This window comes from Montipora capricornis, chromosome 12, assembly GCF_036669925.1.
Source record: "Montipora capricornis isolate CH-2021 chromosome 12, ASM3666992v2, whole genome shotgun sequence".
Lineage (NCBI taxonomy): Eukaryota > Metazoa > Cnidaria > Anthozoa > Scleractinia > Acroporidae > Montipora > Montipora capricornis.
This window is the reverse complement of record NC_090894.1, coordinates 17890603-17907758: the sequence shown is the minus strand read 5'-3', so window position 1 is coordinate 17907758 and position 17156 is coordinate 17890603. Positions and strand designations below refer to the sequence as shown.

The following is a 17156-nucleotide window of genomic DNA, read 5'->3' as shown; positions in this document are numbered from 1 at the left end:
TATGTAAAACAGACATCCAATCTGTCTTCAGAATAATCCCCATTCACCCCTGAGGGAGCTCCTGGGAATGGCCTGGAAAGACCACTACTACGTTGACAAAGCCCGTTCCATTATCCTATGGAGCTCCCCCTTCATTTTTAATCAGCTTTCAGTATCCCTTGAGTGGTTCGTTAAGCATTATTTAAAGATCCCTTGCATCATCCACATTCAGGGGTTTTCAATAAATTTTGAAAACTTAAGAAAAAATTGAAATGTAGGAGCCCGGATATGGTGTTTCCGGCCATCTGGGCATCAACATCAGTAACAGATGTTTGCTAACACAAAGCTGCATGTGGCCAGGTTGGGGGACAATTTTAGTGCGTTGGCAAGTGGCAAAGGCGAGTGCAACTAACTAGAAATTCCTAAAAATATCCAACGTCGGAAAGAGAGTAGAACATACAGTGGCAGGTTTCTTGATATTCTAGTTGTTTTATTGACAGAGTTTATTTATAAATAAATAATTTGAAGTGGATTGAAGTGAATTGGTGAGAGTCGTGTGATTCAAGCTTCTAGAAAAAGTAGCTGGCAAGTTTCAACAGTTGCTGGCTTTTGGTGGGGGCCTCTGCACATTCTGGACGATTTCTTCATCGTTCAACCAACCCCCTCCTCTCTCTCTGCAACAGCCATGCGTTAGATTCTTACCCCCTTGACTTCATCAACTTGAATATTCCCCTTGCCCCAAGAAAAACCTTCTGCCCCACCCAAGTTCTGGAGTTTATGGGAATTACGCTTTCCTCTGTCAGCAAATGCAGGCTAGGCTCCCTGAGCTTCAGTTAATAAGAACCTGCACTGTCCTTTCCAGATGGTCTTCAACATGGGTCCATCTTCTGCACGACCTCCAGTCCCTCCTCGAGTCCTTGCAGTTGGCTTGCAAGGTTCCCCCACCTGGACGCCCCTTTACGCATAACCAACCTAACTCACAATGTCTCCAAACCAGCGCAGGTTATTTTCCTTATTAAACAGAGAGTTCAGGCAGATGTTGTCATGTGGCAACTGTTTCTCGACTGGTGGAATGGGGTCAGTGTGTCCCCCACCCCCCCTTCATTTCTCCCCAACACCCCCTTTCTACCTGCCCACAAGTCCACCCTGATCCCATTCGTTACTCGTCTGTCCAATACAGTCTCTTATGACACGATTAAGTCTATCTGGCAGCACTCGACAACCTTCACGTTGAGTTTGGCTGTCCCCTGGACCTTCCAGCAATGCCAGTCCTTCACGAAACTTTGAGCGGGATCAAGCTCTCACATACTGCAAGAAGGCTCACTACCCGATCACCTCATTGGTTCTTTATGCATTTACCGCTGCATTTTTTGGCTTCTTAAGAAGCAGTGAATAATTATTTACCTGCAGTGGCAATTTCGACCCTCAGTCCCATCTTGCTAGAACAGACATCTCTTTCCATCCCAACGTCCTTCACCCTACTTCATTTGACACTGTAATTAAAAAGTCCAAAACTGACCCTTTCTGGGAGACAGCCAGGCTCACTATTGCAAGGTCAAACTCAGACCTGTGTGCATCCACTGCTCTGCAAGATTATATGCTCCAAACTACAGCAGAAGACCCTGGCCAGCCACTCTTCAGCTTCTCCTGTGGACCAAATTTCACCCGGACTTCACCCACCAACAACTTCTGGACTCTCTTAAACCTCTGTGACATTGACAGCTCTTCCTATGCTTCGCACAGCTTTAGAATTGGTGCTGCTACAACCGCCAGAGTCACTTGCATTCCTGACAGGCTCGTCAAATTCTGGGTAGCTGGAAAATGCATACCAAGTTTACATCAGGATTCCCAAAGGAAATAATATATCAAGTTCCTCAGTCATCAGCCTCTTGCTCCTCCTGCTAACAAATCCCCTGGAATCCTTGAGAACACTAGAGTATCTCATTGAACCTTGTGTTTTTCTAACAATCAGTAATCATCTATGACAGTTGCTTCGATAACTTTATTCATATTTTGCTGTATCCTCCTGAAGCTATAGTGTTTTTATCTATGGGTACAGCAATCATGTTGACATCCCCCTTGAAGCTTGCTGCATGTGTTTGCACTATTCCCCCCCCCCCCCACCTCATTTCTTCTCGATACAATTGCCTTTAATTCCTTTTTCAGCCACATGCCAGCCATCACATGGGTGAAAGCACTATCCTAAGCTTAATGCCTTGTTTCTCCTTTAAAACAAAAAAAAAGCAAAAAGAAAAAAGGCCCATTTGGCACTTGAGGGCTTTCTGTGACATTCTCTTTCCTTGGGCTTTCTGCCCTGTCAAGTTCATGTTGTACTATAAGATTGCAAATGAGTATTTTGACAGAAATGTTTTGTGTGAGGGTCCTATCCGCTCCAGTCAAATGTTTTGCGCGAGGGTCCTATCCCCTCCAGTCAAATGTTTTGCGCAAGCGTCCTATCCTCTACAGCAAATGTTTTGTGCGAGGGTCCTATCCCCAATATCTCTTTCAAAAGACGCAGAGGAGGAAGAACTAGTTATATCAGAATTCAACGAATTGTAAAACGTTGGACCTTGAAAGTAAATTGAAAACTTGGAGTTGGTTCTGCACAGTGGCAAGCAAAAAGACTGAGCATTCCTAGTATGACTATTGATTAAAAAAAGGTTATCGAAATTTGGAAGGGAGTGTAGAGTTGTTGAATGAAAACATCAAATACCTAATTGAAGGGAAAGAATATCATGAAATTTCAAGAGTTTCAGTTCCTTAAAAATAGGGCCAGTATGGGCATTGCAGGTAGAGTTGCCCACTATTCTTAGTGCACGTGTCTGTAAGATTACAATTCTTTGAAGGTTTGACTAAGTCTTATAGGTACCACCCCAAGCTATATTCCAATAAATAAATGGGAGGATCGTTAAAGGGAGTGAGTTGAGAGAAAACAACCTGGAGTTATGAATTCCTATAGATTTGGATAATCTACTTGCTAAATTTTTAGAGGTATGTGAGATTTCAGAGGTCGGAGCTCACGATTGTCATCCAAAAAGACACCCAAAAACAGGGTGGGATCAAATCAAATCAAATAACTTTATTTAGGGTTTAGCCTAACCTTTCATGGTATTCTCATCAGTTAATTGCATTTGGGTACTACGTACTTATAAATAAAAATACTCAAATTATAAAAATTCATATGTAAGTGTTTACAACATGAGCAGCAGTGTTGTACATGTATGGGCCTTTACAACATGCCACGAATGTTGTAACCAACTACTTGTAAAGTGAATACTTTGTAGCAGTATCACCGATGTGTTAGAAAAGCGTGCATGCAGCAAAGTTGCATTGGCGTGTGCTCTCAAGAGAAATCAGGTATTGTCTTAGGAAGTATTGAATGTTTGTGCTGACTCAGAGGTTGTCGTCGGATATTGAACATTTAATTTTATCTCATTTTCGGGCAACGATTTTCTTAAATTGACAATTTCACATTTTCAGTGGAACACTTGGATTTCAAAGTTGAAGTTGTTAGTGATGCTTTTGCCCAAGGAGAGGTTAGGGTCTGTCTTTGTATGTCTAGCCTCACACTCAATGAGAGGTTAGACATGCAAAATCTTTTGTTTGGACATTGAATGATATAGCTCTATTAGGTGGTTGATACACCACAATTAATTACTGGGTTGCCAGTATGGCAATACCAGTCGGAAAGTGGGTGGGATTTGTTTGTTTTCTCTTTTTTCTTTTTTTTTTCCATGTCGGTAAAAGTCTTGCCTGTCACTCCCCTGCTAAGTGGTGTCTTCGTGCATAGAGCCCTCTGCTCGTATTTTCTTAGGATAGAGAGGGTAGTGGAAATGCGTAGATTTCTCTGGTGGACACAGTAGAATGATAAACTTAACCGGCAATGGCGTCGAAAGTCATGTAACGCAAATGGCGTTTTAGAGGATCTTTGAACAAAATATACCCTTATGAAGCTCAATAATGGCAAGTCATTTGGATACTGAACAAGACAGGCGGTGGAATCTTAAAAGCGACGAGTAATGGACTTCGACAACAATCTGTCGCCCGTTGAGCCGAAATCGAAGTGAGCTGCATTTCTACCAAGTGTGCTGTTATATAGAACACTGAAACCAAATGGAAAATTCTCTGGTAACTTATGGGTTCAACAAAGACAGAGAACGAATCGAACACCTTAAGTGGATCTGTGATCAACTCTGCACAGTCTTCAGGTAAAAAAAAAATTGGAAATGTGAAAGCCAAGAATTATTTGAAAGAAAGCTTGTCGTCTATTTTGTGCTTCATTAGTCAAGGAAAAGGTTCTTCATGGAAACGGTTTGATCCTGAAATTTTAGTTTGTTGTAATATTGCGCATATTTGACACGATTGAGTTTTTTCTCTTCACGCACGTAATGAAATAGGAAGGGGTTTTTGCCTCTAATAGCCTGTCACAGTGAATAGCAAATATGTTGTTTGTTTCAAAAAATTGTTTGCTGGAAAAGGTGGCCTTTATTAATTCATCATGTTTTATGATATGCGAGCTTAACTGGATAGTTTTTATGGCAATAGTAAAGCATTTTCTTGTTATTCAAAGAAAAGGTTCTTCAGGAAAGGGTTTGAACCTGAAGTACATGGTAATTTGACACAATTGAGTTTCTTGTCTTCACGCACGCAATGAAATAGGAAGAGGTTTTCGCCTCTAAGAGCAAATATGTTGTTTGTTTCAAGAAATTGTTCGCTGGAAAAGGTGGCCTTTATGAATTCATCATGTTTTATGATATGCGAGCTTAACTGGATAGTTTTTATGGCAATAGTAAAGCATTTTCTTGTTATTCAAGGAAAAGGTTCTTCAGGAAAGGGTTTGAACCTGAAGTACATGGTAATTTGACACGATTGAGTTTCTTGTCTTCACGCACGCAATGAAATAGGAAGAGGTTTTCGCCTCTAAGAGCAAATAATTATGTTGTTTGTTTCAAAAAATTGTTTGCTGGAAAAGGTGGCCTTTATAAATTCATCATGTTTTATGATATGCGAGCTTAACTGAGTGGATAGTTTTTATGGCAATAGTAAAGCATTTTCCTTTCAAAATGAGGTTAGCGTTTTTTCTGTTGTGCTAACTTAATTAAATATAAATATATACATTCTGCCTCGTGAGTTTGTCATTCTCGTTAACCAGCAATGGGGTCGAAAGTCATTGCAACGCGAATAGCGTTTCAGTGCATCTTATGTTGTTTGTTTCAATAAAACGTTTTGCTGGAAAAGGATTCTGTGATATTTTCTGCCTTTGTGAATTATAATATCATGTTGTGTATTGAATTTGAAACGTGATACGGGAGGATATTTTTAGTATTGCTCTGTAAGCAGGAAAGGTTTCATGAAAATAAACGGGTCTGTTTAGAAGCGTGCTTGAGTTTCAGCAAAAAATTGTAACCCCGGTGAATATTAAAGTAGCTGGTTTTTCCAAAATGATGGAATTATAATTACCTGGTGATAAATAACCTCGTCTTGGAGAGTAAATTTTTGACTTTGCAGAAACAATGGTGGGCGATTGTGATCTTTGTTTTGAATTCGCTCATTTATTGTCAAACTTTATAACACTTGACAGAAAAAGAAACTTACGAAAACCAGGTATCTTGCCATCATTTGACACAGATGCTTCACTGTTTGGCAAGTAAACATGTCGCGGTTAATCACGGCGCCCGCTGAATTCCGGCGATGTCACTTTCGATTTTGCGATTTATTTGTGAAGCCAAAACGTACAATAACAAAATTGAACGTAGCAAAAATCTCCCAAAATATTTGTCGCTGATGGTAACTTTTTATATTCTATATTCACGGTTCAAAATTAATGTTGTTTCCATGTCATAAATATGTTATTCTCGTCAGCGACCGTCCTTCTTCTCTTTCTAAAAACTCTGTATCAATATTTATTTACTTTTGCATCAATATTTGTTTTTGCATAAAGCAAGCTAACAAAATCTGTACCTTGCTGAATTCGCATTTGGTAGCGTTAACACTATTTTCGGTTCAATGCTTCTGTTTTGCAAAGGGGTATATGTTTTAGGTCACTCATCCATACACTAACCCTGCCGGAGAGGGATTAACTTCAGTAAACTTTAGTAAACTTTAGCATTGAGGGAGCTTGAAAATTATCAGAAGCCAATGTTTCTCACTTCCCATTTATTTTCTTCAAGCTTTCTGGGTTCAGTACTTTGCTAGTAACCACATGTCTTCTCAGGCTATTTAGCCAAGACTTCTACCATGGCACTACAATGATAGACAATACCAAAACAATATCGTGCACTGTTAGAGCTACATATTACGCAAGGACAGATCTGTTTCGTCGTACGAACGTGTGAGGACCTGTGAGCCAAAGGGCCTCTGCTGGTATGACTTCTGGGTGACCCCTTAAATGGTCTTAATGACCCCCCCCCCCCCCCCCCCCAACTTGAAAAAAATTATCTGGAATGGTGCACGTACCACAGGCAACCCAGTGTACCCTCACGGAGGGTCTAGTTTAAAATGAAATATTCTAGCTGCAAGGCTGACTTCACAGTGTTCAAAAGAATGCTAATTAGTTTCAAAAGAGGCATTTTCCTAACAAGCGTTGATAATAAGTAATTGTTGGATTTAGAAAACGCAAGTCTCTGGTAAACCAAGCTTAAAAATAACATACATGTAAATCAACATGACCTCAGTTGAGCATGTGCCCTTTCTCTCAATTATTGCACATGTGAGTTTTTTCTGTTAATTTTTTTCTGCAGGATTACAGCAGTGGCAAGATGTTGTCTGGAGAGATCAAGAAAGAACTAATATCTGTTTTGCAGCCATTAGTCGCTGAACATCAAGAAAGAAGAAAACTTGTTACAGATGAAGTTGTCCGGCAATTTATGACCCCAAGGAAACTTGAATTTCCAGGACTTAAAAATTAAGGCAAACAGGCCGTTGGATGAACAATATTAAAATACTCTGCTCATTTTTTTGACAATTAAAGATAAAAAATATTAAATTGATTTTCTCTTTTAGTCTAGTGATATAAATAGATACATGTATATCACAAAACTATAAAAAAAGCAAAGAACTGTCTTAACAAAAATTTGGAGTGTAGGATACAAGCAAGGGTTGACTCAGGGCTGAAAAGGTCTTAGGGAATAGATAGTATTCATAAATGGTGGCCAAGAAATTATTCTTTGGTCTTTGTGCTCATCATCCTCACTAGCCTTACTTTGGAGCAAAATCTTTTTGAATTTTGTTTGTGCTAAGGAGCCCAGTGAGGATGATCAGCATAAAGACAAAAGAATAATTATTACTTAGGTGCCATTTATGAAATACTGTCTATGATGCTTCTGCCCACTTCCCCTCCCCAATTGACATAAGGTTGCTATAGGCTGCAAAAAGATGCAAAATATATAAGGCATAGGGCTTGCTTGTGTACAACGAGAACTAGATTGAGGTACGTCTGAGCAGCTTGGCCTCAGACAATGAGGCCATCATTGGTAAGGATTGATAATGTAATATTAAAACGGTTAACAATGTGCTAATAGGTACAAAGTATCTCTGTCTAGTAATATTACAAGAGGGGAAGGGGAGTTAGGGGAAGTGATATGAACAATGTGGTATTTCCATTCCATACTTGTGATAATAAAGATTCTTACTGAGTCTTGTTAGAGTAAAAGTTTTATTTCCATAATGTTTGTACTTACAGAAGTAATTTATCACTAGAACATATTTTTCTTCCTGCTTGAAATTTAGAGACCCCTACTTATCCAAGGTTTACATAGTTGTTTAGGTTTATGTTTTGAAATTGTTTTAGTTGGAGAGTGTTTGCTAAGTGTCCTAGTAAGTTCTTTATAAGAGATAGAGGGCGATTCATTTAGATCATTACCTTCCAATGATTCTCATTTTAGTTGTACAATAAGGCTAACAAAATTACTTTCAGAGAATTTAGAATAATCTTGAGTTATAACTTTTGGGAGCATTAATTTATTACTTAATGAGTTACACAGGCAAAATGGTGTAAAATGATTACTGCTATCTGAAACTAAGTTCCCACTATGTATAGTGTAGTCAAATTTTTGTGCAATCCTGATCAGGGACAGGCATAGCTCAGTCAGTTAGTTCACGGTCTTCTGAGCTGGAGGTTGCCAGATTGATGCCCGTCACATTCCATCAACATCTGTTTTGACCTTCCTCTGATCCATGTAGCGGTAGCTTTGAATGCCCATAAAACAGAGCATTGATGGAGGAAGGGGGGTAAAGGGAGTGCACCGAGGGCCACAAGTTCATCAGTAACTCTGGTTGACTGTGACGTGTTACCCTCGTTAAAATAAGGACCTTTATCTTTCAAAAGGCGGAATGAAATAATAAGTCTGTAGGTGTAAAAAGGGGTTTAATACAAGGAGGTTTATGATGGCATCAGTCATCACGCATTCATACCTACAATACTCGATCATCCAACTTACAAGAAAGGCTTTTTCACGTGTTGGTAACAAAATTTGGAATAAGATACCAAATGAATTTAAATAATTATCAAAACATTCCTTTAAAAAACAAATGAAACAGTCTTTATTTTAGATCCTGGGTAATGATTCTTGTCTTGATGTTGAAAATATTACCTCCAAACTCAAAGACTGTACAATTCAAACAAATTGATCCAATTGCTTTAGTACCTAATCTGCTCCTATACTTAATTGGTACATTATGCAAATATTGATGTATTTGATGTATTTACTACTTATGCTTCTCCTTATAATTTAATGTCTAGGGTAGGTAGGGAAAGGTAGGTTGCTTTTATGTATACACGATGTGTAACTCTTCAGATCTTTTTTTCTTCATGATGTAACTAAAAGTACATTGATGATTGACCCACCTCCGATAGCAAATCTGCTACCTGTGGGTCAACATGAACTTTCCTTAATTTTTGTATTGAGAAAATAAAATGAAGTGTGTATTATGTAAATTCGCTTTCCTGAGATACCAAGTTTCTCGGCCATTTGCTTATTTGCAGCCATCCGGGTGACCCAAAAACACTGACCCCCAGTCCATGGACTACCCCAAAAATACTATTTCAAGTGAGTACTATTGGTCGTAAGCAGCGTCACAATTAGTGCTAAGCCTAAACATCCATTTTGAATATTGTTGGTCAACAGCATTTAAGCCTAAGCACCCATTTTAAAAAGGTTAGCTTTCAATAATTTTGTTGTGATAGCCGATTACTTCATGTGAAGTGAAGTGAAACTGGTGCGACAATTATTGAAAGCTAACAACCATTAGTATCACCCAACTAGTGGACTAATGCAAATCCTGCATTTTGATTGGCTACGCTACTAGAGGACTATTAGTAATAGTCCTCCAGTAGCGAAAAGCGTGACGCTTTCTTTCGTTTTATTTCCAAATAAATATTTCTTCAACTTGCATTCGCTAACTTTATTATCGCCTTTTCTGTCCGACTAGTTGGGTGATACAAAAACAATTAGACCCTTCGCCCTCAAGGGCCATGGGTCAATAGCCCATTTGGCTTTGCCTCATGGGCTATCGACCCGTATTTGCAGGCTACGGGTCTAACTGTTAAATAGTACTCACTTGAAATAGTATTTTTTCGGTAGTCCGTTTGGGTAGTCCGTGGACCGTGTGTTAGTGTTTTTGGGTCACCCCAGCCATCTCCATCTGAGTGAGCAAACCGCCAAACATTAACTTAAATTTCTATTAATAATATTGTCCTTCATCACTTCCAGTTGTGGTTTGTTAAACTAAATCAAATCGATGAGATCAGACATCTAGTGTTGCTATACTGGCATGCAGGCATATTTTATCATGAACAAAGTCAACAACACAGCTTATTTCATGTTATCATCCTCTTTCTGTGGTTTCTCACTAACTTGTTCCTCAGATTCACGTGACTTATGGATTAAACAATCATTGATCTGACCTATTAGCTCAGCACTTATGTTATTCTCAAACAAAATAAGCTCTACCAGCTTTGTCGGGTAATTAGCAACAACTGTGAAAAACATTTCTCCCCCTTTCTCACCAATTCCACAACCCTCTAAATCAACTTTTTCTAGAGACGAACGTGCCGCTAAAGCAACAGAAAATATACCAGCTCCATAATCACCAATGTTGTTGTAGTCAAGATAAAGGCAGCTTAGGTGCGAGTTTGCAGCCATGGCAATGGCAAGCTGTGTCCAGCCCTGTGGGGAGACATCTTGATTAGCTGATAAAGTCAGCTCACACAGTCCATCTCTCCCATCAGTTGATAGAAGAAGGGTGCATATTTGTCTGATGCCATCATCTCCCAGCTGGCAATCACCAACATCAAGTGAATGTAGCTTTGGATGCACTTGAAGTGCAGGCATGAGGCACTCCAGTCCCTCATCTCCAAGTGAGGTACCATGTAGGCTAAAAAGAAAGCAAACATCAGGTCCAAACATTCACCTCTAGGCTCAACAAAGACCCCAAGTATTTTGTACACTAGGACTGCTCTTCAATGACAAACAAACACTGAGTACAGTGTGGCTGTTGTCCTGTAATGGCATTAAGGGTGCGTTTGATTGACCCTATTCGGGAAATTAGAACAATGCCTGGAGTGATTTAAAACGGTATGCCTGGTGTTTTCTACCCTGCGAGCAGAGTCTCTTTCGATCTTCCTCTTCCCGACTTATCTAGGAAGATCGAAAGAGACTCTGCTCGCAGAGTAGGTGTTTTCAAGCAACAAGGATAATAAAGATGTTTCAAAATAGCATTTTAGCAGTTGTTTGACGATCTTAATGTGAATCTCCTTAAAAACAATTTACAAAGGATTTCTAACTTCTAGATACGCGTCGGTTAGAGCAGATCGTGTACCCTGCATCTATGCTCAATCACCATTCTCCCCTCGGCTCGCTTGCGTGACCAAAACGGGCGGTTCGACTGGCTCAGAAGGGACTGCGAGCAGCTGTCTATCCTGATTAAATTAACTTACAACAAGGAGTTGAGGCATTTGTTAACAGCCAGCGCTTCAGATAGCCACTTGATCCTGTGCTTGCCGTTGCAAACACCGAGGTTTAAATTCAGCTGAACCAAAGATTCGCATTCCTTTAAACTTTCCATCAACTTCTTGAAATCGTCATCATGGATTCGACAACCCCGTAGTGACAAAATGCGAATGCTGTTATCGTCCAGGGAATCACAAATTGCTTTTACTTCTGCCTCTCTTATCTCCTCGCCCGTTATCTGGAGTGTTCCTAGAAGCATTGTCTACGCTATAGCTAGCTATAATGGCAAAAAGCTATGATAGAACAAGACTATACCTCTCCCAGGTCAAATCGTCATGGAAACTCAGCCTCATTCCCAGGGTCTTTCCCTCCAGTTGATTTTTTTGACCTCGTTTCCATGCTTTTTTTTAGTTAGTTGTGGTTGTCGTCTTTATCTTTATATATGTATTTATGCCCCCCTGAATGGAGTTTCTGCCGTTTGTGTCAAAGATACTTGTGCGCCATATATACAACTTTGTTCCATCTAAAACTTCTTCAGATAAAACTTGTTTTCAAATATTCCATTTGCCATCAGATGTAAAACTTGTTGCTTTATAAAGAGACAGAGAAAAACTAGCACTCCACATTACCCTCTAATGGTTAAGTCTGTTGAAATATAATTTCTACACGGCCAACGTTTGCAAAAACGTAACCCTTCCTTGTACTTGTACATATTCATTGCCGTGACATTGACATCTTAAATTCTCACGACCTGCTCCCGTCTGACCTTGTAGCTCAGGAAAACAATATTTTTTTATTCGACATTTAAATCTGTTCTAAACAGGTTTGGTCTCAACTCTTTCTAGGGTAGGTCGCTGAGAGATCTCACCAACTCGTTTTGAAGGATTCCATTTTTCTCCACAGAAGATTTCACTTTCGCTTCCAGGAAATTTTTTCTCCTCATCGAGGAATTGGATGTGTTGTTATAGGCTTCCAGTTTCGGTTTTCACTTATTATGACCCCGTTGCATGGTGTGGGTAATGTGCTCTTAGCGTTGCCATTTTGTACAAATCTTGAGCGTGAACATAAAGACAAAAGAGAAATCTATTACAGGGAGCGGAGAAAGGATGGAGAAGACCAGGGGCCCTGGAAACGAGGGCAAGTTTGCATAATTTTTTTTGGCGACAAGTTTTATATGGGAACTTGACGCTCCATGAACGTACACTGGGTTGCCTGTGGTGCGTGTTACCCTGAAACGGAAGGCACTGAGTTGGATGGTATTGAACTGCAGCGTTCCAGGTAATTTTTCTAGTGGGGGGTCATTAAGACCATTTGAAAGGTCACCCAGATGTGTGCCAGCAGAGGCCCTTTGGCTCACGTTCACACGTTTAATTATCTTGTAATGTCCTGGCCTATTTGAGGTCTTTTAATTTTTTAAGGTTTGGGAATAAATTCAGTTTAAAGATATCAACACGCTCTTGAGTAAAATTCACTCATTTCTTCTTTAAATAGTCTGCAAAAAACATACTGCAAATTGTTGTGACTGACGTTTTCCTGCATGTCATGCATGTCTTGCAGTTGCACTAAGCAAACGTTTATTGCACACACTAAGGAAGGACTGAAGATATTGTTTCCGTTTCACAATTCCTCTTCTTTTCAGTCTAATCTGATGCCAGGTCAAATAATTTTTTGGCTTTACGTTTGGACCAAAAAGTACCGTAAAAGCCGGGAGTTAACAATAAAACACAATCCAAAAGACAGACTGTGAAGAAAAAAAATAACAGTTTTTATATACAACTCTGAATCAAATTCTCATCGAAAGATTGATGACAATCGTAAAAACACGAAAACTTCTGCAGTCTCTGACTTCTATGAATCAAGGGGAAGGTCATGATGTTATGTCAAAAGGAAGAAATTAATCACGTGCTAGGCAACCATAAAGGTGCACGTGATCACCTTGTGTCAACAACAACAACAACAACAACAACAACTGAACAACTTTATTAATGTGTCGAACTCTTCTTGCTGGGCACAAGTGGCCTACTAATCGGGGATACCTAGTTAATAACATCTATATAATAAACTTAAGATTACATTTGATAATGTTTACAGCAAAATATTTACTATAAAATTACATTAATAGCATTAAAATATTAAATTTATGTATTAAATAAATAATAGTAATAACACTGAATAAAATGGTTTACAATCTAATATAATTAATATAAAAGTGAGCGAAAAGTTAACTTAACAAGTAGAGTTTCAAGTGTTGCACAAGTAACAATTTGACTGATTTGTTCTCAACTATGAGACTTGAAAGGTCTTTCCTTTTGATTAGTGTTTTAAAGGCTGATAGTGAGGCTAAGGCCCTATCCTTCTTAGACAGTTTGGACCATAAGAGTGGTCCAATGTATCTAATAGAATGCTTGCCATATTTTCCAGTATTGAACCTAGGGATAAAATAGTCTGAATTTCGTAGTTTATACCTAGACAATGATACGCTGAAAAGATCGACAATATTCGCAGCTATTAACTTATATTTCACTTTGTACATGAGGATTGCAATACCCTGCAGGCGCCTATTGTAAAGACTAGTCATCCTTGCACATGCAAGTAACTGAATGAACTACAGGAAAAAATGTTAAACGTTCGTCGTTTTCAGAGTAAAACAATGTACTTTTTGGTCAAGAAACTTCCGTCTTTGGTTTTAAACTTTTGTTGTAATATTTAACTGAATATTTACATTTCATCTGTCGGGTCAGAGTCCTTCTTTGTCGGGTTCCTGAGGAACGTATGTATTTTGTCTTCAGGGTGAACTATTTACACAATCATGAGCTCGAGCGGCCAATGAAAACAGAGTTTGTAATTGAAAATCTAAACATCTATGAGATACAAAAATAGACTTGCGAATTGCCGCAAATCACAACGCTGAAAAGCACAAAAGCAAAAGAAATGGTTAATAAATATGCAGTTTTTTACTATCTGAATGTTTTTTCGTTAGATTAAAGCGATATATTGTTGAAACATCTTCGTGTTAAAGGAGCTATGTCACGCAAATGATGTAATTTCATGACACTCAAAATCGCAAAAAGCAGGAGTAATGTAAACAATCTTCGCCCCAGTAAGTCGTAGAAATAAATCGGATTAACCAGGAATTTAAAGAAATATTGTTGGCTTCCCAAATAAACTTCATTTTACACTGTAATGACAAAACGGATCTTTTCCTGAGGTTAAAAACTTGGCTACCTATTAATCATTTGTCGAAAGGAGAAAATTCCTGTCTCCTGTCGCATCACATTTCAACCCGACGTATGCAAAATTGTTAAGCTCGAATATTACACAATATGATGAATTCATAAAGGCCACCTTTTCCAGCGAAAAATAATATTGAAACAAACAAAATATTTCCTATTAGAGAGAAAAAAGAGACAAAAAACCCCCCTATTTCATTGCGTGCGTGAAGACAAGAAACCCAATCGTGTCAAATTACCATACCCAAAAAATGAATTTCAGGATCAAAACTCTTTCCTGACGAACCGTTTCCTTGAATAATGAGGCACAAAATAGACAACAAGCTTTCTTTCAAATGATTCTTGGCTGTCACATTTCCAATTATTTTTTTACCTGAAGACCGTGCAGAGTTGAGCCCAAAATAAATATAGCAAGAATTAGTGAAATTTCCAATTGTTACCGGAAGACTGTGCAGAGTTGAGTACAAATAAATACAAACAGGCAGACAACAGAGATCACAGATCCACTTAAGGTGTTCGATTCCTTCTCTGTCTTTGTTGACCTCATGAGTTACCAGAGAATTTCCCATTTGGTTTCAGTGCTGTACATAACAGCACACTTGGTAAAATATTAGAGATACAGCTTACTTTGATTACGGCTTGACGGGCGAAAGATTGTTGTCGAAGACCATTATTCATCGCTTTTAATATTCCAGATATTTATTTTTCACCGCCTGTCTTGTTTATCCATATTGACGTTCCATTCTTGAGCTCCATAAAGGTATATTTTTTTTAAATATCCACCAAAACGCCATTTGTGTTTCACTGACCTCGACGCCATTGCAGGTTAATTAAATAGTCTAATGTGTCCACCAGAGAAATATACGCATTTCTACTACCTCCTGAAACCTACCAAAATACGCGGAGAAGACTCTACGCACAAAGACACCACTTAGTAGGGAAGTGACTGGAAAGACTTTTCCCGACACAGAAGAAAAAGAGAAAACGACTAAATTTAACTCGTTTTAATTTCCGACTGGATTGCCATATGGCAACCCAGTAACAGTTTTATGAAGCAACAAGTTTTACATGTCGACAAGTTTTAAGAAGCCAGAAGTTTTATGTGGCAACAAGTTTTAATTGATAAGATTTTATAGCTCCACGTAAACAATTTTTTTTATAAAGCAACAAGTTTTACATCTAATGGCAAATGCTCAAAATTTGAAAATAAGTTTTATCTGGGGCATGAAGTTTTACTTGAAGAAGTTCTAGATGAGACGAAGTCGTATGGCGAAAAAGTATTTTTGATACAAACGACATTCCATATCCCTGAATCGACTTTTTTCCTTTAGTTATTTTCCAGAGGGGCAGGTAAAAAGGGTACATGGCTACCGTTGGATGGAACGTCTCCTTTTATGACCTTTTATCTTTATGCTGAGTTATGCTAACAAGCCTACTCTTAACGCATCTAAAACTGAGTTTATGTTGATCGGATCGAGGCAAAGGCTAAGCACGTTTCACAACCCTCCGTCACTTATGATTGACGGTGCACCTATAACTCAAGTTACTTGTACGAAATCTCTAGGTATTCATATTGATCAGACTTTATCCTGGAATGTTCATCTTGAGATTTTATGTAAGAAAATCGCGTCTGGTATTGGAGCGTTGAAGAGAGTGAGGTCTTTCGTTCCACATGAGACTCTCCGATCAATCTTCATGTCTTTAGTACAGCCTCACTTTGATTACTGCGATTCTGTCTGGGGATGTTGCGGCAAAACCCTAGCCAGTAAACTTACAAAACTTCAAAATCGCTCTGCGCGTATACTCACTTACTCGAAGTATGATGCCAATGCTGATAACCTTATCCAAAAACTTGGATGGATAAAACTGACCTTGATTCTCAACGAAAAATCCATAAGGTTGTGATGGTTTATTAGTCACTTAATGGTCTTACTCCCAATTACCTTAGTTCCAAATTTGTTGACCGTAGTAGCGTCTCCACAGTTACTCCTTAAGGGACACAGAGGGCAAACTAGCTATTCCACAGCCACACACAAACTATATGAAAATAGCCTCAGCTACGCTGGAGCAGTTCTTTGGAATAATTTACCAAACGAATTGCGGCAGGTTGACTCCCTTAGAGCGTTCCGGGCTGGCTGCGAGCGTTTCTTTTCATCAAGTTAATCTATAATTATATACACGGCACTCATGTAAAGCAGGTTTTTATTTTGTCATTTAATATTATAGTTACATTTATTGATTATTTAGAGCAATTTTGAATAATGTAGTTGGTAGTTGTAGTCGTTGTATAATTTGAAATAATTCTGGTAATTAATTAGGTTTTTATAGTTGCGACTGATGAGTTTACCGTGCCTAAATAAAGTTGTCCTATCCTATCCTATCCTATCATAACGGAAGTGGTTTTTCGTTTTAGCAGACGTCGCGGGGGGGGGGGGGGGGGAGTCCCTATAGAGGCCTATACGGGGAGGCTCCTTCCGAAAGGGGTACCTTTTTCACGTTTCAAGTATATGAAAGGGTAGGAATTTCACGAGTCGAAGTATATGAAAGGGTAGGGAAATCTGTCATTTAGGTATTGAAAAGGGCCTTTCATTAAAATATTTCGAACACACATACCTTATGACTGAGGGCTAGAAAGGGGATGTGGTGTTCTTAAGAAGGTTTGTGAAAGGGGTAATATTTTCCAATGGAAGGAATACGGAAGGGGTATCATTTGTCCATGGAAGGTATACGAAAGGGATATCTTTTCTGCCAAAAATGGTATATGAAAGGGTGAGGGGTCGGACGACGGGCAGGAGCTTCCCCTTATTAAATTTTTTTAGTACCCTCCCCTCCTGGGGGGCAGACATTCGTGGTCGAGCAACGCCTGACGAAGCCCTATTAAGAATATCTGCGTGGGAGGCTAGTTGACGATTACTGTAGATTTCACTTTCATCTGTCAGTTTAAATACGTATTGTTACAGCAATAAATTACAGCGCATCCAGAATAGTGCAGCTCGGC

The 17156-nt window shown here is 39.0% G+C and overlaps 2 protein-coding genes across 2 annotated transcripts in view; one reads left to right on the top strand and one right to left on the bottom strand.

Moving 5' to 3' along the window:
* The window catches only part of LOC138027858 (tryptophan--tRNA ligase, cytoplasmic-like), a 32142-nt gene extending 23228 nt beyond the window's left edge, over window positions 1-8914 (top strand). Inside the window, exon 9 of the mRNA XM_068875479.1 lies at window positions 6720-8914. Within this exon, the coding sequence (XP_068731580.1) occupies window positions 6720-6887 (168 nt within the window). The 3' untranslated portion in view covers window positions 6888-8914. The remainder of the gene's footprint in view (window positions 1-6719) is intronic.
* LOC138027859 (leucine-rich repeat-containing protein 73-like) lies at window positions 8444-11265 on the bottom strand. Its single transcript, XM_068875480.1, has 2 exons — window positions 10916-11265; window positions 8444-10353 (listed from the first exon to the last, which is right to left on the bottom strand). The coding sequence occupies exons 1-2, from the start codon at window positions 11185-11187 to the stop codon at window positions 9792-9794; spliced, it is 834 nt and encodes a 277-aa protein (XP_068731581.1). The 5' UTR covers window positions 11188-11265; the 3' UTR covers window positions 8444-9791.
* Window positions 11266-17156: the final 5891 nt, after the last annotated feature.